Source organism: Notamacropus eugenii, chromosome 3, assembly GCF_028372415.1.
Source record: "Notamacropus eugenii isolate mMacEug1 chromosome 3, mMacEug1.pri_v2, whole genome shotgun sequence".
Lineage (NCBI taxonomy): Eukaryota > Metazoa > Chordata > Mammalia > Diprotodontia > Macropodidae > Notamacropus > Notamacropus eugenii.
In genome coordinates this window covers 295,601,633-295,621,446 of record NC_092874.1, presented here as the reverse complement: position 1 = coordinate 295,621,446, position 19,814 = coordinate 295,601,633, and the positions used below count along the sequence as shown (strand labels likewise).

Sequence of the window (19,814 nt, the reverse complement as noted above, 5' to 3'; positions counted from 1 at the left end):
CTCAGTGATGCTTTTTTGGCCCTGCCTGGTGCTATTTGCCTGGCGGCAGGTATCATGTTGGGAGGTTCTTGGAAGGCTTTCCTGGGAAGGCGGCAGACATCTTTATTTATAGGGGAAGAGCGATGTAGCCTATGGTTTCATTGGTGTTAGGAACTCCCAGAAAAGGAACATCCCTCTGCAATGCAGGCTAGCACCTTCTCTGCATTTCAGTCTCACTGTTGCCTGGAACAACTGGGCTAGGGTCACAGAGCCAGTGTAGGTCAGAAGCAGGATTTGAACTCAGGTTTGAAAACTCTTGACTCTTTTATCCCCTGCAACCAAGTTGTCTTGTATATATAGTCAGCAGAAAGGAGTCTCTTCAGCTTTCTGTGCAGCAGATGGAAACACTGGCACAGCATGAAACCCTGTCATGTGAGGACGTCTCCCCTTCCTAGAGGGTTGGCTCTTGTCCAGACCAAGCTTTAGGGGGTCCCAGGAGAACAAGGAAGCAACAGAGGATGTGGAGATGGACTGGTTAGATGGGCAGGAGGAGAAATGGGCCAGAGCTAGAGCTTGGAAAGCAGGGGAGGGTGGCTCACGGGTCACTCTCTAGTGCCATAGGAGAGAACAGGCTCTGTGGAGTGGTGGGAGGGGGTGAGGTGCAGGGCCGGGCTCCTCCGTCACCCTTTCTCTGTCCCCGTCCCCCAGGCTCTTCCAACTGGACACAGAGGCTGATGCCATGGTGAACTTTCAGCAATTTTTATTGGTACTGCCACCCTTTTATGAGAGCTCAGCCCGGGTGCTGCAAGTTGATGTCCTGCAGCAGCTGACTGACTGCATCCGAAGTCACCCCAGCTGGTCCATGGCCCACGTGGCTGTGGAGCTGGGGATCCGAGAATGCTTTCACCATGGCCGAGTCATCAGGTGAGGAGATGGGAAGGTACTCACTGCACTCATGTCTGAGACCTAGAGGACCTGGGGAGAGGGGCCACGGTGTTAGAGACATCTGGAAACTGTCTCCCCATTCTACTTCCTCCAGTAGGAATATGTGCAGCCGCCCTGCAGAGCCCAGGAAAGGCAGGCAGTTGGTAAAAAGCCCACATGAGCATTCCCAAAGAAAGCCTAATCCCCTACTTTACCAAGATGGTGGATCAGCTTAGCCCCATCTGGGTTGTCCCTCCCATGTAGGGCTTTGAGCTGAACCATGAACCAAAACTCCAAACAAATAACACCTAAGATTGGTGGGGGCTGCAGCAGGGAGCCCCCAGCAGGTGACATCATGATGACCACTTTCAAGCACTGTGAAGGCCTATCCTGAGGAGGAGGGCTGGCAATTGTCCTGCTTGGCCCCAAAGGGGAGAACCAGGAACAACAAAAGGGCAGCAGTGCAGAGAGGCTGATTTCATCTCAGCCTGAGGAAACCTTTCCTCCCACATCGAGGGGGCCGAAAGTGGCCCGGGGTACCTTGGCAAGAAGGGAGGGAGGAAGGAAAGGAAGGAGGGAAGGAGGAAGGAAAGGAAGGAGGGAGGGAGGAAGGAAAGGAAGGAGGGAGGGAGGAAGGAAAGGAAGGAGGGAGGGAGGAAGGAAAGGAAGGAGGGAGGGAGGAAGGAAAGGAAGGAGGGAGGGAGGAAGGAAAGGAAGGAGGGAGGGAGGAAAGAAAGGAAGGAGGGAGGGAGGAAGGCTCTCCATCACCCTCCCCTCCTGTCTGGTAGTGGAGCTGTAAGGCTCGTAAGCATTCTGATGGAATGCTGGAATTCCCGGGAGGTCTCCAACCACACACTCGAGGTGCTGCTTGGCGGGGTGTCACGGAAAGGCTTTGGGGGTGGCAAGGTGGGGAAAGGGAAGTGCCTTCTGGGGTCCTTTCCACCTCAGCGTCAGTGCTTCTGGGAACCGAGACTGAGAAGCTGATTATTTAAAAAGCAAATTGCGATCCAAAGTTGGGTTTTAAAAATCTGCTAAATATTTTCAGTTGAAGCTTTGTGCTTTGCTAAGATGCTTGACTCAGAGCCTTTAAAAAGTCTCCCAGCTGAGCCCGAGGCCAGCAGACCCTTCGTTAAACTTCAGCTTGTCCTGTCTCTGCCCATCCCTTCCCTGGTGCCTCCTGCAGTTGTGCCAACAGCACAGAGAATGAGGAGGGGTGCACCCCCTTGCACCTGGCCTGCCGAAAGGGCGATGGGGAGAGCCTGGTGGAGTTAGTCCAGTATTGCCACGCCCGTGTGGACGTCACAGACAACAATGGGGAGACTGCCTTCCATTATGCCGTGCAGGGGGACAATCCGCAGGTGCTGCAGGTGAGGAGGGGGGAGGCCTGGGGCCAGTGCCCAGGGCATGGCAGGGCCAGGTGGAGGCTTCCTGGGGCGTTGGCGCTGGGCTTGTCTCCTTGGTTGTTGTTCCTGCTTTGCCACTACTGACTCTCAGGCCTTGGCATTCCCAGCCCTGTGCCTCATTCTTGGGGTACCCAAATCAGTCTGTGATCCCTAGCCCCCTTACCAGAGAGCTCTGACTCTTGCTGAAGATGCTTATCTGTACCAGCCCACGGGAGAAATGTGACAGTTCTGCTGGCTTTCTGATCTTAACCAGTTTGGCACTGGACGTGGGAGCCTGCTTATCTTTGATCAGTTTTTTGGGCCTATCTCTAATTGTGTTCCCTTGGGACCTTCTGAGAGAAAAGGGGACCTGGGGACAAGTAGGGCCTGATAGATTTAGGGCAGTTATTTGTAAACCAGCCTTGAACCTCAAGTTACAGCCAAAAGGGAGATTCCCAATCCAGCCCAGCTGATGAGAGCTCAGACTCTGAGAAGACAAGTGAGGAAGAGCTGCTGGTCTGCAGGGGCTGAAGAGGACACCTTCATGGGGTGCTGCCCATAACAGGAAAATTACAGGGGGTCTGTGTGGATAGATATGTGGACATGTAAGACACACATGTGCATCTAAGAAGAAAATCAGGCTCATGGACTCCTAGACCTGGAATTCATGATATCATTTTGTCTATCCTCCCTGCTTCTAGGTCAGAATAAAGTCAGTTAGAGCCTGACAGATGGGTGGCTAGTGATCCTGGAGGAAACAAATTCCTTTCCTCCCTGTGGTCTGCTCAGTTCCCTAAGTATCACTGACCCCCAGTGAGTCCTGAGGCTGTAGCACCTTGCAGTTGAGGATGACGGTGGCCCACATAAGGGATGTAGGATTAGAAGAGAAAGTGGGCTGGTCATCTCCACGCTCAAGCACTCCATGGCAGCTGATGTCATGTTCAAAGTCCTAGACCTTGATATGTTTTGTAGATCCATTTATGGAGGATTCATGGGTTGGCATGGACAAGAGTCATCCAGGATAGAGAGTGTGAACCAAGGTGTGAGGGGAAGGGGGAAAGTTCACGTGTGTGAATCCCTCGAAGGATTCACAGCCTATAACCCACCCCAGGTGGGCAAACGGGGTGAAGAGTCTTAAACAGCCTCACATGAAGAACTTCTCAACTGAGTAGACGTGTTTACTTTAGAGACTTCTTGGGGCCATTTGGATGAAGAACTTTGCAGACGTTAATGGGCTACAATCCATGTTGGAGAATGTTAGAGCGGGGATGGGGGAAACCACACTGACTGAGGTAGTCCCATCACTTTTAGATGGCTTCTCTTTTGTCAGAAAGTTTCTTCTCATAACAGCTGAAGCATGCCACTCTTCAACTGACCCCATTTCTAGCCTTTGGGGCCAAGCAGGGAAAAAACTGATCTGACACCCTGGAGAGCCCTTTCCAAGCTGACACCAAACTACTGAAGACTCCCTTGGTTTATAGCCATTCACCCAATTTCAGATTTACTTAAACATCCTGTGCTGTCATGTAGCCCACTTCTCTCTATGAAACTTATCAAACACTTTGCCTGCATTTAGGTAAACTCTGTGTCTGTTGGGCTTTCCTGATCTACCATTCTGCCACCCTATTCATAAAAGGGAAGGCCTGTTCTGTATGAACCCACTGGCCCTTTGGGATCACTGCCTCCTTTTCTAACTGTTCACTCACTATCCCTTTAATTAATAATTACATTATAGCATTTTGCCAGGAATAGAAATCAAGCCCACTGGCCAATCATTTGTGGACTCTGTTCTGCTTCTTTGCTTTGGTAATCAGGACAGCATTAGTCTGTCCACCCATCCATCCACCCACTTATCTACCCATCCACCCACCCATCTGTTTATCCATGGTTCATTCCCTTGGGCCAAGAGCCCTGCCCTTGTCCAGGGGAGCTTGGTAATCTTTATCTAGGGTCTTTGTTCCACCCTCTGCAATCCAAAAATCCTTCTCCTTGGAAAGGGAAGCCAAGACCTGAGTGCTTGACCTTCTCTCTGTCATTCCAGTCCATCCCAAAGTGAAGCAGATGCTTCTGTCCCTTTGTGGAGGCTTCTCTCTTCTCTAGGATGGCACCAGCCACTGTTTGGTGGTCTTGATTTCCTCCTGGCCTTGATTTATTCATTCAGAGCGTTGGCTCTGCCAACACTGTCCTTATGAGATGGTGCCGACTACTAGACCTCTGTGGTTGTCCTCCATTACCTGCTCTTGCTTCCATCTTCTGTTTGGCTTTTTAAAATCTTGAGTGGTAGGTACGATTCCTGTGGGATCACATAAGTCTCCCTGGACAGGTGCCCTTGTTCTTTTTCATCAGAATTATTTTCTGCTGTGTCCGGGAATTGATTCTTGAGTGCTTTCCCTCCCTCCTGGTCTTGGGCTAACCTCTCCTGTAGAATTTTTGTCCTTCTTTCCTCCTCCTTCCTCTTAATCCTTTGAAATCTTCCTCTCCTCCATCACCAGCTCCAAAAGAAGAGGGCTTACTTCCCCTGAGGTTTCCATCATTTCCCCGCCCTCTCAGCAGCTCTTTCTTTCCTGATGAAAGGATCAGATTTAGACCAGAATTTCTTCTTGTTGGTTCTCCTGCCTTCCAGAGGATGAAATTGTCATGAAGGCAGGTCAAGAAAAGTCAAGATTCCCAGCAAAGACCTGGATAATGGAAATTTTCTGCCACTTCTGTACTCTGTGGCCTCTGTGCCAAGTTTATGCTCACTCTCCTGAAAGCCTCATCAAAGCCTCCTGGCTAGGTGGTCTCTAGTCTATGTCAGTGACAGTGTTCCCCACTGTGCTTCCCACCCTGGTTCCCAGCTTTCCCTCCATTGGCGCAACTTCTTAGTACACAGGACGAATATCTTCGCTGTTGATTTGGAGTCCCCCAATCAATATCCTGATGGGAACAAGGAATTCATAAATGCCCACATTTACTTAGGACTTTAACATTTGCAAAGCGTGTAACTCCCCCTTCTCATCCCCCAGCAACACACAGACACACACGCACACAGACACACATGCACACACACACATACACACACACACACACTAATGTGTCTAAGATCCCCATCTTAGTTAGGAAGCTGAGGCTGAGTGGGGGTGAAGTTACTTGCCCATAGCCACACCTGAACTCAGCCAGGCCGAGCGCTTGTCTTGCTGCTATCCAGCTCCCCTAGCTTCTGTCTCCCTCCTGGGTCGCTTTTGGCTGTTCCCTAGATAAAGATGGGTAGACTGACATCTGGGACCAGGGTGGGAGGTAAGCATGGGATGAGCTCTGATCTTCTTTGGGTCTTTGTCTCCTCTGCTCCCCGGCTGTGCCCTGACTGATCCTTGGCTGGTGCTAGCTCCTGGGGAAGAACCCTTCAGCTGGACTGAACCACGTCAGCAACCACGGCCAGACACCTCTACACCTGGCCTGCCAGCTGGGCAAACCAGACATGGTCCGCGTGCTGCTGCTGTGCAATGCCCGCTGCAATGTTGTGGGTCAGCACGGCTACGCCATCCACACAGCCATGAAGTTCTGCCAGCGAGGGTAAGGATGAGCAGCATGCTCAGAGGCCCCTTCTGGGCAGAGCTAGAGTGCTGCGGCATCTGGGCTATGGCCCCTCATGTTTTCATTGTGCTTTCAAAAAGTGCGTCTGAGACACTTTCCCCCCAGTCATCCTGGGAGGTCAGTGATGCAAAGAAATTATCCCCATTGTACAGCTAAGGACACTGAGTCCCCCAGACATCAACCCTGAGAGGTAGATGAGACCACAATGATTTTTCTTTGATCACTGAGGAAACTGAGTCTCCAAGATGAAGGCACACACAGGATCAGAAACAGAACTGACTAGAGTCACAGGACCTGGGTTCAAATCCTGCCTCTGAGGCTCCTGCCTGGGTGACCTTGGACAGATCCCTTCACCTCTGTGTATCTCAGTTTCCTCATCTCTAAAATGAGGGTTGAGCCCCTTCCAGTGCTAGGATCCTGGGGAGAAGTTGCAGAGTGGGAATTGGCACGTAGGGTCCCAGATCCTGTTCAGCTTTCTTCATTACAACATCCTGTCCAATATGAAACAGGCATGTGTTGGGCACCTCCACTGAGCATGCCTGCCTGATGCGAAGTGTTGTGGGACATGTCCAGAAATGCCAGGGTGGCATGAGCTGCCCTGACGCAGAGGGCCCAGAAGGGATGTGGGTGGTCGTCAAATGCCACCCCTTTATTTGACAGAGGGGGAGACTGAGGCCCAGAGCAGGAAAGTGACCTGCCCAGTGTTGCCCAACACTGAGCTCTCAGTGGGTGGAGGTATTCAGACAGAGGCTGACAGATTCCTGCATTGAGCTCCTGGTTGGACAGGACAGTCTTTAAGGTTCCCCCCAGAGCTGTGATTCTGAGCAGGTGGGGTGGGGCCTGGACTAGGAATGTTAAAACACTAAATAGCAGAGAACAGTAAATGATTGGACACAGAAAGTAGTCAATTACATAGAACACAAACCCACCTCTTAGAGCGCGGTGGCTGAGGATGGACCAAGCTTCTTGGAAGGGCATTGGAAGCAATAGGACTTGAAGTGAGCTTGGAAAGCCTAGCAGTCAGAAAGATCTGAGTTCAAATTCAGGCTAGCTGTATCACCCTGGGCAAGTCACTTAACTTTGTCCACCTCAGTTTCCTCATCTATAAAATGAGGACAATAACAATATCTGCCTCCCAAAGTTAAACAGATCAAATGAGATATTTGTAGAGTACTTAGCACAACATCTGGCACATAGTAAGCGCTTATTCCCTTTCCCTTTGTCTGGGACATCCTGAGATGAATCCTGTTTACCCCTTCGGTGCCTGACCTGAGGATGGAGTCTCGGCCTTCTCTCAGTTGTGGTTTTGCCAGGAAGGCAGGGCAGGGGTGTGAGACAGGCACAGGCTTAGGACAAGGCATCCACGTGCCTTGGGCGAGGTTGGAGAACAGTCCATCTTTCCACTGTAAGGCGCAAGCTTTCACTGTAATGTGCATCATGCTGTAATGCAATGGAAACCAGAATTTTCTGGCATGAAATGATGTATATTTATAGAAACTCCTGTTTACAAAGTGTCTCCCATTCATTCCCACCCCACATTGTCCTTTCTGCCTGGTTCCACTGGCTCAGGCCTACAGGGGCCATACTTAGGTCCTGCCAGTTTACCCAGAGGCCCTGCCCCAGCCACCTGCTCACTGTCTCCTGGGGGCCCACTCTCTCCCAAGGTGTGCTGAGGTGATCATCAACATGGACAGCAGCCAGATCCAAAGCAAGGACCCCCGATATGGAGGCACACCCCTCCACTGGGCCAAGAATGCAGAGGTGGGTGGGGCTAGGGTAAGGGGGAGGCAAGGAGGGAGGCCAGCTGTGTGCTCAGCCTGAGGACTCACAGCAGGATGTGGGCTTAGAGGGCTGGTTAAGGCCGGTGTGTGGGTGAGGGTGGGAGGATCAGCCAGCTCCTGACACAGGGGATACTTTGGAGGAATACTGGAATCTGGCCCTGCTCTCTTCCTGTGATTGCCTACATTGGGGCCTTGGCAAGACACCCCTTTCTCTTGGTAGAGTTCTGTGTCCCTTGGTCAGAAGGGAGAGAAGGGGAAGAAAGGGAAAGGAGTGGGGGCATTTGACCTCAGCAGGGAGGGCTTCAGGGCATGAATTGGAAGAACTTGTTGCTCTCCCCACTAGGGCACTGCCAGTGATGGCTCCAGAGCAGCTGGCCCAGGGCTGAGAGCTTGGCATCCCAGGACTTAGAATGAGGAAGGTTAAGGCATCACAGTGCCTTCAGCCAGGCCTGTCTTCTGCCCTCAGTCACCAGAGAGTCTGATGTGTTGGGGTCTCTGTGGGTGGCCCTACCCACTCTTCTCTCCCCTCTTGCAGATGGCTCGGATGCTGCTGAACCGAGGCTGTGACGTGAACAGCATCAGCAACTCTGGGGATACAGCCTTGCACATTGCAGTGATGCGGGACCGCTTTGACTGTGTCATGGTGATGCTGACCTATGGTGCCAACGCTGGGGCCCACGGGGAGCACAGCAACACGCCGCTGCATTTGGCTATGCTGGTGAGGCTGCCAGGGTCGGAGGTTCAGCTCTGGATTCTCCCCAGACTTCTCCTCCAGCCAGTCCCTATTAAGTACTTGATTAGTCAATCATCTAAGCCAGTTACTGAGCATTCAGTGTGGAGGAAAGGGATTTGAGTCTCTGTTCTGCCCTGTACTAGCTGGGGGGATCGTGGGCAAGTCACCCTGAGCTCTTGGACCCCCAGTTCTTCATTTGTAAAATGGGCAGAATCATCCCTGGGCTGCTCCTGCTTCCCCAGGTGTTTGCGAAGAAAGTTCAGGGTCAGTTCACAGGAAGGCTTTTTGTCCTTACAGTTAGTCTGGACAAGGCAGCTTGCAGGGCCTGTTTTGATAAGGGATGGAGAAGGTAAGAATTAGAGATAGCACTTTAGAGCCAGAAAGAACTCAGAGATCCTGACCATGTCCTATTATTCTAGAGAAGAAAACTGAGGCTCCAGAAGTGGGGGGAGGGAGAAGCAACTTGTCTTTGAGCTTGTATCAGTGGTGAGAGTGGGGGTAGCGGGGAGGGGAGAGATCTGGATTTGAGTTCCGATTTGGTCATTTACTCCCTGTACTACCTGGGCAGATCCTGGAATGTGTCTGTACCTCATCTGTTCAGTCCCTAAAGTCACTTTAAGCTATCAATCCTGTGATTACTGTAAACTTGCCCGTTGCTAATTAGTAGCAAAACCAGGCCTAGAGCCCCATTCCCCTGAACGCCAGTTAGTCCAGTGTTCTTCCTCCTATGACCGTACTGCCTCCCCATTCTAGACAGGGCCCTTTCCCTCAGCAACCTTACGGCCTGGTTGGGGAGGTCACACATATGTGTGGGAGAGTACAATAGCAAGACAAGACAGGGCCTACTAGGGGTGGATCCACACTAGGGTGGTCCAGGAAGACTTCTTCGGGAGGCAGGATTGGCCTTGGCTAGGGTTTTGTTGGGCCCAGAGGAGACCAGCACAATGCCTGCTCCTAAGAAGCTTACGCAATGGAGCAGGATAGAGAGAAGGCCCACACATGATAAACAGTGACCAAGATGGGGCAGTGTGGCATAATGGTTAGAGCACTGGCCTTACCCAAGTCAGAACACCAGCATCTCAGTCAAGAGGCCAAAGTCCAGCCTAACCTTGGAATTGGAAACTCTAGACTATAGTCCCCTGTGTCTGCCCTCACTGCTCCAAGCCCCAGCCTTCTCACCTGGAAACCTCACAGAGTGATTGTAAGTGACAGATGAAAGGAAAAGAAAAGGCACATGGAGCTTTGAAACCTGTTAGGGCGGTGCTCATTTTTGTTTATCCAGATTCTTCTGCCACTGATTGGCAGTGAAGCTTCAGGCCCCTGTGCATCTCTTTACTTCTGAAATCAAGGAGCTTAACCTGGACCTCCAAGGTCCTTCCAGTTTAGAGTTACAGTGTGTTTGTGTATTTGCTGGACCTCCCAACGAGCATTTCCAGAGACAATAAGGTGCAGATCAGTCATATCACTCAGATCAATCCAAAAGGGTGTTCAGAAAGAAGATGTTTCATCTTTTATCTCTGGCCCAGCTGCCTGCTGCTGTTTTTCCCTCCTGCTCTTCTCCCTCCCTCTCTTCAGGATGGAAGGATGAGAATCCCCCGAGACTGAAGTCTACAAAGGCCTTAATGGGTTTGAAAAAGGCAAATTCAGTCTTTTTTTCATTTCAATATCAGGCAAATAGAATTAGAAGGTCAGACCCCAAATGTGTAAGAAATGATTTTAGGATAGGTAAAGGGAATGGTAGTTCTCCCAACAGATATTCATCATGTACAGCTCATCACCCCAATGGGGTGGCACTGGCTAAAATGATGGCGAGAGCATTTAGTGTCAAGCTAGATGGGGCATGTTGAGGGTCTTTGAGGCCTAGAACGTAGAATGTTAGGGCTGGGAAGAAATCTAAATTGCTTAGCCCAATCCCTTTATCCTATGGCATAGTCATTGTAACACCACCTAAGTCCCTCTCCAGTGCTGCCTCATGAACCTGGGTTTTCAAGAAACTGCCAATTGAGCACAAATACTGGTAGTTCCTACTAAGCTAGGATTGGACCAGTGATGGATTCTGTATCTTGTTCCAATGACCAGCCAGACTCAGATTGGAAAAACAAAGCCCCAGGTTGGTTGTGTGGTGATTAAATTTTTCAGTCATAGCCATTTTCTAAGACTAGCTTCTAAGTTGCAGAATACTAGTTACTAAGGCCAGCAAACCTTGTCCCACACTAAGTCACAATTCCTCCAAGTACAGGGTATTCATTTGCTTACATTCATAGAGTACTGTAAAGTTTACAAAGCACCCTACTTAGCTAGTGTATGTGGAATTGTCCCCATTGAAGATGAAGCTGACCCTGAGGGGAAGTGATTTGGCAGCTCTGCCATCCCTCTGAAAGAGGCCGAGCTGGGACTGGGATCTGATGTTGCTGACGCCATCACCTCAGACCACAGATGTCAGCAGTGAATCCAGAGGGCAGAGCTCTGTTGGATTCCCAGGGGAAGCATGACTATTTGGGGTCACCATCAGAGGTTGGCATTGGAGAGGACAGTCAGCCGGTGGTCATATGACAGGATGGCTCCTGGGGCTCATGTGGTGTGTCTTAGGTGTCTGTGGCAATCCTGTCCGTAGTCTTGCCCTTGTCCATCCAGGCTTCTACACTAGGCCCATGACTGGACCATGCTCCTCCCTCTTGTTCTAGGTCCCAGGAAGTGATGGGCACACTCTTAGAATGAATTCTCCCTATCTCTAGGCTTCTGGTTTGCTTTCTTGACCTTGAGAATGTCACACAATGCTGAGAAGTGCCACTTCAGAAGTCAGAGATGGCATGGCTGGAGTAGGGAGTGAGGGTAGCAGACATTTTAGTCTCTTTCCTCTACCTCTTTCTCTTGCTAAGTTAATGAGAGCTAGCATTTATAAAGTGCTTTAAGGTTTGCAAATCGCTTTACATTGATTCATTTCACCCTCACAATAGCTCTGGGATGTAGGTACTGTTGTTACCCCCATTTTACAGATGAGAATATTGAGGCTGAGACGGGGTGACTTGGCCAGGGTCAGCCATCTGGATCAGGATTTGAGCCTGAGTTTTCCTGTCTCAAGGCCCAGTGCTCTGCCCACTGTGGGACCCAGCCACCTTACAGTTAGGGTTCTCTGTGAGTCCATTGTCCAAAGGCACCAAGTAGAGTTGCTGATGGGGGGCCTCCCAGAGCTCCTTAGTTGTTGTCCCAGGGACGAATGTGGATTCATGGACTTCCACAGTTGGGAGGGCCCTCCATGGCCACCATGTCTAACCCATCCCAGAAGCAAGATACACCTCCATGACATCCCTGACTGGTGTCCCTGCCCCAGGACACTTACTGTCCAGCTGGGACAGGCAGTGTGCCCAGAAATGCAGGGGCTCCAGGTCGGGGTGGACCAAGGAGGGCTGCAGACATGGTGCCTCAGAAAGCCTGGAGGAGTGAGAGGAGGCTTTCAGCCAGGGATGGTTGGAGAAGGCGAGCTCCCAGAAAACCTTGACCAGGCCGAGCACTGAAGGGGAGCTCGGACACCGTCAGAGCTATTACCAAAGTGGGATGGCTCTGATCGCAAGGACGTTCCTCCTCACTGTGTCCTCACTTCCTTCTAGGGGGTCTCCCTTTTATTCCTGGGGGAGGGTGGGGAAAATGGGCCGAATCCCTCTTCCACCTGACAGCTTCTCAGGCCTCCCCAAGACCACAGTCACCACTCTGCTGGTGCCTAGGAGGGGCGCAGGAGGCCGCCCCCTGCTTGAACTCCCTCCCTTCTTTACAGAAAGACAACATAGAGATGATCAAGGCCCTCATTGTGTTTGGGGCCGAGGTGGATACCCCGAATGACTTTGGAGAGACTCCTGCTATGATTGCCTCGAGGGTCCACAAAGGTGGGTGCTCATCCCCCAAGGGAGGAGGGAGGAGGGCACCCCCAGAGCTACTAAGAGTGCAGCTGACTGTGGCCAGAAAGCCTCTCCTCTGGGGCAGTGCTCCCCAACCATGGGTTGATGTCAAAGCCATTCTGTTTCCCTGGCTACAACCTCACCCTAAATGTCCCTGCAGGGCCATTCATTCCCTCAGCGGGCACTGATTAGGTACCTACTAAGTACCAGGCACTGGCAACACCGAAAGAAAAAACGGTGCCTGCTTCCATTCTAAGGGGGGAGGCGACAGCACCAGCCCAAAATGTGGAGTGAAATAAGTCAATCCAGACGGAGTAGAGAGGGAAACGTGGCCTCCCAGCGCCCCCTGAGCTCCCCAGAGTCCCATCGGTCTGTAGAGCAGGCTGAACCTTAGGGGAGTGCTTGTGGTTGTGCAGGAGTACTGAGCCTTCGGGCCACACACACACACACCATGAGCAACTCATCACACACACATACACTTCTCCCTCCACCTGCTTACATTAGATGGCCAAGATTCAGGGTAGACCTCAGCCCCACAGGATTCAGGATGACTGGGGGTAGGAACTTGAGAGGTGTGTGTGTGTGTGGGTGTGTGGGTGTGTGTGTGTGTGTGTGTGTGTGTGTGTGTGTGTGTGTGTGTGTGTGTGTGTGTGTGTGTGTGTGTCTGTCACAGAGGCATAGAGATTGGTGCTCCCTTTTTATGATGTGGTCTCTACTTTTCTTATTAATAAAATAGGGCAACCACGCTATGACTGCTGACCTCCCCCCCTCTGAGAGCCTGACTCTGGAAAGAGTTGTGGGATTCTGGGGCTTTGAGAATTGCAGGAGGTGGGAGCCTAGGGGGTCACAGGTCATCTCTTTGCTCTCTCACTCAGCTTGAGGGAAGGGGTGACATTCCAGAGGAATGAAGGGGAAAGTCGCCCATTCTGACCCTGCCCAGGTTCTGCCTCTGGCCCCTTGTGGTTGCTCCTGTGGCTGGGCCCTTCAAGTTGGGGATCCAGAGGTAGCCCAAGATGCTCATGGAGCCGCTGGGGTCAGGCCACCCTAGGAAGGGGGACTTGGTGTGGAATGAACCTTTCACTTGCCCATTATCTGATTCTCCACCTCCTGGCCCTGAACCATGACCAGTTGTCACCAGGAATTCGCTCTTGGCTCTGCTGAAAACCATAGGAGCTGACCACCTCACAGCCCCTGGGGCGCCCCTGGAGGTCTCACAGCCTTCCACCTCATCCCAGGACGTACCGCTACCCCCGAGGATGCCCATGCGTGAGATAGGTAGGCCTTTCCTCATCCATCTGCTCTCTCCTCTTTCCTTTTCCACAATTTCTTGAGGTGGCTCCAGAGTCAGCTGGCCGAAGGAGCCAGGGCCTTCTCAGTTAGAAAGGCCCCTTCTCCTAGGTGGAGGGAGCAGGGTGCCTCCTGGGGGTGACAGCCTCGGAGACCCAGGGCCTAATCCCCCGTGGATGTGGTGCCCAGGCCTGACACCCAAAGAAAGAGAGCTTCCTAGCAGCCTCTCAGACCATCCTAGGGTAAACAAGCAAGCACCTTGGTGTTGGTGCCCCCAAGGTCCTTCTTCCCTGGCTCTTACCAGAGGAGGCAGAGGGAGGCCAAAGGTCTCCTTTGAGGCGGCCAAGGCATCTCAGGGATGATGGTTTGGGCCCAGAGCCCACCTGGAGCCAGCGGCTGTGCCAACTGAGTGCCCTCTTGGCTTCTTGTTGGGGTATTATGACCCATGACTCTTTATTGCTAGGAGCCTCTGTGGGGAATGGTCTGGGCCTGCCTCAGAGTCATTTGCCTTCAGTGCAGTCTGAGGCTCACCCTTCCTTCCCTACCCCGCCCAGTCTCAATTTTTATCAATTTAGAAGGAGGAAGCTGAACTAAGTTCTCTCTAATGTTTTCTGGTTCTGAGCCCTTTAACACCCCTCATTCCAGACTCATTTAAGAGATATTCCAGGTTCTAGCTCAATCTAAGGAACTCTTGAAGGATTTAACCCATTTGACCTAGCCCAGAAGAAGAGAAGACCAGAATTGCCCCTGGCTCCTTAGAGCCCCAGGTAGAGGCATCTGCTGATGCAGAGCCAGTGTGTAGTCAGTGACAGCAGGCTGGGCAGGCCACAGTGACACGTCCATCTCATCTCCTTCAAGCCCTGCCTAGAACTGCCTCCACACACCCTTTTTTGTCTCTTGGTTTCACAGGCAGCCACTAAGCCAGGCTGGATGGCCACCCTGCCCCCCAGAGGGGTCTGGGGCCCAGCAGCGGACCGGTAACATCCTGGACAAAGAAAGGCTGAGAAGCCCACTCATGTCACAGGATTAGCTCTAGCATTGCACCCCCTTGCCCCCTTCTGTTTCCCTTCTCTCTCCTTTTCTCCCTTCTCTCTGTCTCTCTCTTTCTCCCTCCCTCCTCTCTTGTCCCTTCCCCTCCTTTCCTCTTCCTTTCTCTCTGTTTGTCTCTCACTCTCTTCATCTCTTCGTCCCACCATCCTTCTGTCTCTCTTCCTTCCTCCCTCCTTCTCTGTCTGTCTCTCTCTCCTACACACACACACACACACACACACACACACACACACACACATCAGAGCATTGAGCTGAAAATGTTGACTGCTCCTTTTTCCTGTGACCTTGACCAAGTCTCTCAGCCCCTCTGAGCCTTAATTTCCAGTTCTGTAAAATGACAGTGTTGGCCTGGATCTCAGTTCCCTCGTGGCTCTAAATCCTGTGCTCTTAGCTCTTAGCTAGACCTGTGTTCCCCCTCCCTCTCCTTCTTCTCGCTCCTTCCCCTTCCTTCCTTTTCCTCCTTCCTTCCTCCCCCTTTCCCCCCTTTCTTTCCTCTCCCTTTCCCTCTGCTTTCCCCCCTCCTCTCCCTTTCCCCTCTCCCTCCTCCCTTCTCCCCCCCTCCTCCTCCTTTCCTCCTCCCTCCTTCCCTTTCCTTCCTCCCCCTTTTCCCCCTTTTTTTCTTCCCCCTTTCCCTCTGCTTTCCCCCCCTCCTCTCCCTTTCCCCTCTCCCTCCTCCTCACACATCTCCAGCCCCCCAGGTTCTTCTGAGCTGTATCTCCCCTTCCCGTGGTGCTCAGCCCCAGGCCTGCTCCAGGAGGGGGCGAGGACAGACAAGTGCATTTCTGGGCGCAGGGCTTGACTGAGGGGCTGGCCTGCTCTGGGGGCATGCTTGCTGAGCTCTCAGGGGCAGGGGATGCTGGCGCTAACTTTGCAGAGGGGCTGCTGCTGCTGTTTGTGTCCATAGAGCAATGCTGCTGGCAATCATTACTGCTCTGGGCTCTTTATAAAGGTCTAGTTTGTGGACTGGGGCTTGAACTCCAGCCTTACTGCTCTGGCCAGTTGTGGGTCCAAGAGGCAGGCGAGGGAAGATTAGGATCCTGAGCCCAGCAGAAGGCAGGGAGGATCCTCCCCACTGTCCAGCCACATGGCTCTGGAGCAGCCTTTGTGGGGCGGAAGAGGGGAGTGGGGGGGAATGTGGTAGGAATGTAAGGATGAGCCAAGGTCTGGGGGGGAAGCTTCTGTCTGACTCTGCCCTCCCTAAGCCATAAGAAGATTTGGGAGCCAGCCTTGGGGGCCCCTTGGGCACAGGAAGCCCTGGGTTCAGGAGCTGCCTCTGATGCCCACTGGCCAGGTCAGGCTAGCCAAGCAGTCCCACTTCTGAGGCAAAACTCAGGCTTTCCACACTTTAAGTTCTCCACGCTGATTAAATCTAGTTCCAGAACAAAAAGTATGCCCCTTTCAGCAACAGGAGAATGGAAAAAAACCATGTGACCCCTACACTTAGAGGCTGCTCTGGGGAATACAGCTCACAGACCAATGAGCTCCAGAGAAGGTGGGATGTGAAAGGAGCAGCACCTGGGGCAGTGATAAGTCAGAAAACCCTCGCTTCCCACAGGGACCTGGCCTTGGAGTCAAAAAGACCTGTGTTCAAATTCTGATTCAAGATTTAGTAGCTGTGGGACTTTGGGCAAATCTCTCTGGTCCTCAGTTTCCTAATCTGTAAAATGTGAGGTCCAGTCCAGCTCTAAACCTAGAATCCTGTGCCTCAGCCATTTCTGAGGTCACTGCAAACTCAAAATCCCATGAACCCCCCCCAAGAAAATGGGAGGTGGATGAGAGGAGGGAGCCATTCCTGGCCTCTTGGTTTGCCTCTCACCTTTTCACTCTCTGCCTCCCTGATTCATTAGCTCCCCTGTCGGAAGGCTTACGAAGCCCAACCCCTCATTTTACAGATGGGAACTTAAGGCCCACACAGGTAAAGTGACTCGTATAGGCAGAAGGCCCCCAGATAGTGGTAGGTGACCTACCCTGCCTGGCGGACTAACCCCTGACCTCCCTCCCTTTATGCCCTCCCAGAGCTGCAGGACTTCGTCCACCTCTCTCGGTCCCGGAAACCCAACTTCATCCTGAGCTCTATGAGGGACGAGCGGAGAAGGTAAGTGTGGGGCGGAAAAGGGGTGGGGTAGAAGGTAGGCGCCGCTTTGTCCCTGCTGGGACAAAGATCCTGGGGGCTATCAGCCTGGGTTTATTCCACTCTGCTCCCTTCTCGACCTCATTCCTTCCACCCCTGTGCCCAGCCCCATACAAGGTGCATAGGTGCCCCAGAAGAGACAGGATCCCACAGTGCACTTGGGGAGATGGGACAAATGCAAGTGGGAGAGGAAGGGCAGTCCAGCTGCCGGGTATGATGTGCTTGGAGAGGTGTTTCCTGGCCAGTAATAATCCTCGGAATGGCCAACATCAGAGGCTCCTTAGGTCTTCATGGTACCCCCAGCGAGAGCTGACACAGGTGCTCTTGGTCCTGTTTTACAGAGGAGGAAACTGAGGTTTAAAGAGGAGACTGAGGGAGACTGGTGTAATTAGGTGGTAGTTGAAAAGGAAGGGTCTGGACATAGTGGCCTCTGCATTCTGAGGTCTAATGGTGATGTCCTGTGGAGCCAGGGACCAGAGAGATGTGGGAGCTGGAGCCTGGGAAGAAGGTAGGGGGTATAGTTAGTATGGGTGTTCTTATGTGTGTGTATATGTGTGGTTAGAGTGTGTGCTCTAATGTGTGCGTATACATGTGTGTGCTTCAGAACTCTGGCGCAAAAGGAAAAGAAAGGAATGCCACTTTATCATGTAGAGACCAGGAAGCCATGGATATTTCTTGAGTAGGGGAATGATGAGATTAAGTGGACATTGGGGAGATTAAGCTGGAATTAGAGCATAGAATGCAGGGTATTGGTTCCTTATAGCCATCTAGGGTGGGCCCCTGAGTGGGTGGGGCAGGGAGAGCCTGGGAGCAGGGAGGGGTTGAGGTGGTGGCAGCCTCCAGCTCCATGCTAGGAAGAAGCAGCTAGCCAGGGTGAGAAGTCCAGCTGGGGGAGTGAGAGGGGCCAGAGTGTCTGAAAGACCCCAGCAGGGAGGGGCAGCCTTGCCCTGCTTGGCCTCAGAAGGCAGAGTGAGGCTCTGAAGGAAGCACAGACGTCCTGGGCCCTGTTACTGGCCCGGGGCAGGAAAGATAGTGGAGGCCTCACCTGGCAGAGGGCAGCCCTGGGCAGGTCCAGGCCAGCTCAGGTGGTAGTATGAGATCTTTGCCACCTTCAAGCATGTGCTCCTGTATGTCTGCTGGTCACCCTGTGGAGGCATGAGAGACAGGATGGAAGCCAAAGCCTCTGGATCAGCGCATAGTGCTTGTGGGGCCACTCATAGCCTGACCTGTCTGTGCAGGCCTCTGGGCCAGGGGGGGCGGCCTCATGGGGTCTCCAGCCCTGCCCCAGGAGAGGTGTCTTCTTGGCTTCCTGCCCCTCCCCTGGAGTCATTAGATCTAAGAGGCAGTTGTTCCAGGACGTGGAGTCAAGAATTCTGGACAAATGGCTGTACTTGCCTGGGCCAGGACTGACACATCTATAAAAATGGGGGTGCAAGCACTCGTACTACAAACCTCACAGGGCTGCTGGTACGACTCCTATGCCCGCCTGCAACATGTGGGGCTCAGGCTTGATGGACCTGGGGCCTTTCAGATGCAGCCCTATGATCCTCTGATCCGACCAAAGGAAAGGGGACCTAGGCCTCTCTGCCCACCTCAGAAGTGCTTCTGCTTCTCCAGTGTAGGCCTTCCCCCCCTCCCCCAGGCCTCAGTCCTAGGATGCATCAGAGGTTAGAAAGGACCAAGGCAGGAATGGTGGGGAGGATCAGAGCCATGCCTATGGTGGGGCTAGGTCGCTGCCCTCCAGCCGCACCCACCTCTTCTGCCAGCTTCAAGGCCAGGAGGACAGGCTTCTCCCTGAGGGCTGGTCTCCTCCTTCAGAGGCCTTCTCTCTCCTCCCCTCCTCTGTTCCCCCCCCCCCTCCCATTTCACAGTTTCTTTGGTTTGTGAGTTTTGGGGGCTGCTCCTTCTGCAGCAGTGTAGACCTAGGCCTGTCCATGCCTTTTCTTTCTGTCCGCTCCCCATCCTGGAGGGGGATTAGTCTGCTGATGAACTTACCCAGTCAGTCACACTGCTGTGGGCTGCCCAGGCCCCCACAGCAAGGAGCTGTCTGAGGCTGGGTTCAAACTCAGGTCTTTCTGGCCCCTTTGACTGTCTCCTGGTACCTTGTCCCAGCTCTCCTCTCTCCCTCACTCCGTCGATGACAAGCCCATGAGTTTGATGAAGCCCCCCCACCAGCCCTTCCCATCTGTTACTACCACACTATACTGTGGCCACTCCCTGAGAAAGCCCACCCAGAATGACTGGTGGGCCTGGGACCTCAGGCTCCCTCATTTCCATTCTCTCCCCTCAAGTCATGACCACCTGCTGTGCCTGGACGGTGGCGGAGTGAAGGGCCTTGTCCTCATCCAGCTGCTCATGGCCATCGAGAAAGCTGCGGGCATCCCCACCAAGGACCTCTTCGACTGGGTGGCCGGGACTAGCACGGGCGGGATCCTGGCTCTCGCCATCCAGCACGGTGAGGGGCTCAGGAGGGTGACACAGGCTGGCCTCAGTACAGTGGGATTTCATTCCACCAACAGCCAGCTAGGGGAGCAGGCTGAGTGCTGGGGCTACAGAGACCCCAGGGAGAGCAATGGCATGGACCTTGCTGACCCTCCTGCCAAAGCCAATGGAAGAGACTTGGTCCATTTGGTACCTAGTAAATAAGGCCCCTAGGCCTTAAGCTAGCAAGTGGCTGCAGTGGGTCTGAAGACCAGGCGTCCTGCCTCTGCATGCAGCTTGCCCCGTGGCCTCTCCCCTGAGGAGGATGCCCCTGTGGTAGCCCCTGCCAATTTCCTCATCTCCCCAAGCCCTGGGGCACTGCCCATGTCTCATAGCTGGATCTGGCTCAGCCCTGCCTGGAGATGGCTGCTGACCCCTTCAGCCTTTTGTCCCAGGCAAATCCATGGCTTACATGCGTGGCCTGTACTTCCGCATGAAGGACGAAGTGTTCCGCGGCTCCAGGCCTTACGAGTCAGCCCCACTGGAGGAGTTCCTGAAGAGGGAGTTTGGAGAGCACACTAAGATGACAGACATCAAGAGACCCAAGTAAGTCGTGCCCCGAGCTGGGGGACCGGAGGTGTGGAGGGGGTCATGAGTGAA

The 19,814-nt window shown here is 53.0% G+C and overlaps 1 protein-coding gene across 13 annotated transcripts in view; it reads left to right on the top strand.

Annotated features, from left to right (window-relative positions):
- PLA2G6 (phospholipase A2 group VI) overlaps positions 1-19,814 on the top strand; it is a 46,795-nt gene that overhangs the window by 22,262 nt on the left and 4,719 nt on the right. For all 13 annotated transcript variants that reach the window (XM_072656084.1, XM_072656078.1, XM_072656073.1 and 10 more), the window contains 10 exons: positions 688-903; positions 2,087-2,270; positions 5,650-5,837; positions 7,523-7,619; positions 8,175-8,357; positions 12,145-12,253; positions 13,394-13,540; positions 16,619-16,697; positions 19,025-19,188; positions 19,610-19,760. In XM_072656084.1, the coding sequence (XP_072512185.1) occupies positions 719-903; positions 2,087-2,270; positions 5,650-5,837; positions 7,523-7,619; positions 8,175-8,357; positions 12,145-12,253; positions 13,394-13,540; positions 16,619-16,697; positions 19,025-19,188; positions 19,610-19,760 (1,487 nt within the window). In that variant the 5' untranslated portion in view covers positions 688-718. The remainder of the gene's footprint in view (positions 1-687; positions 904-2,086; positions 2,271-5,649; positions 5,838-7,522; positions 7,620-8,174; positions 8,358-12,144; positions 12,254-13,393; positions 13,541-16,618; positions 16,698-19,024; positions 19,189-19,609; positions 19,761-19,814) is intronic.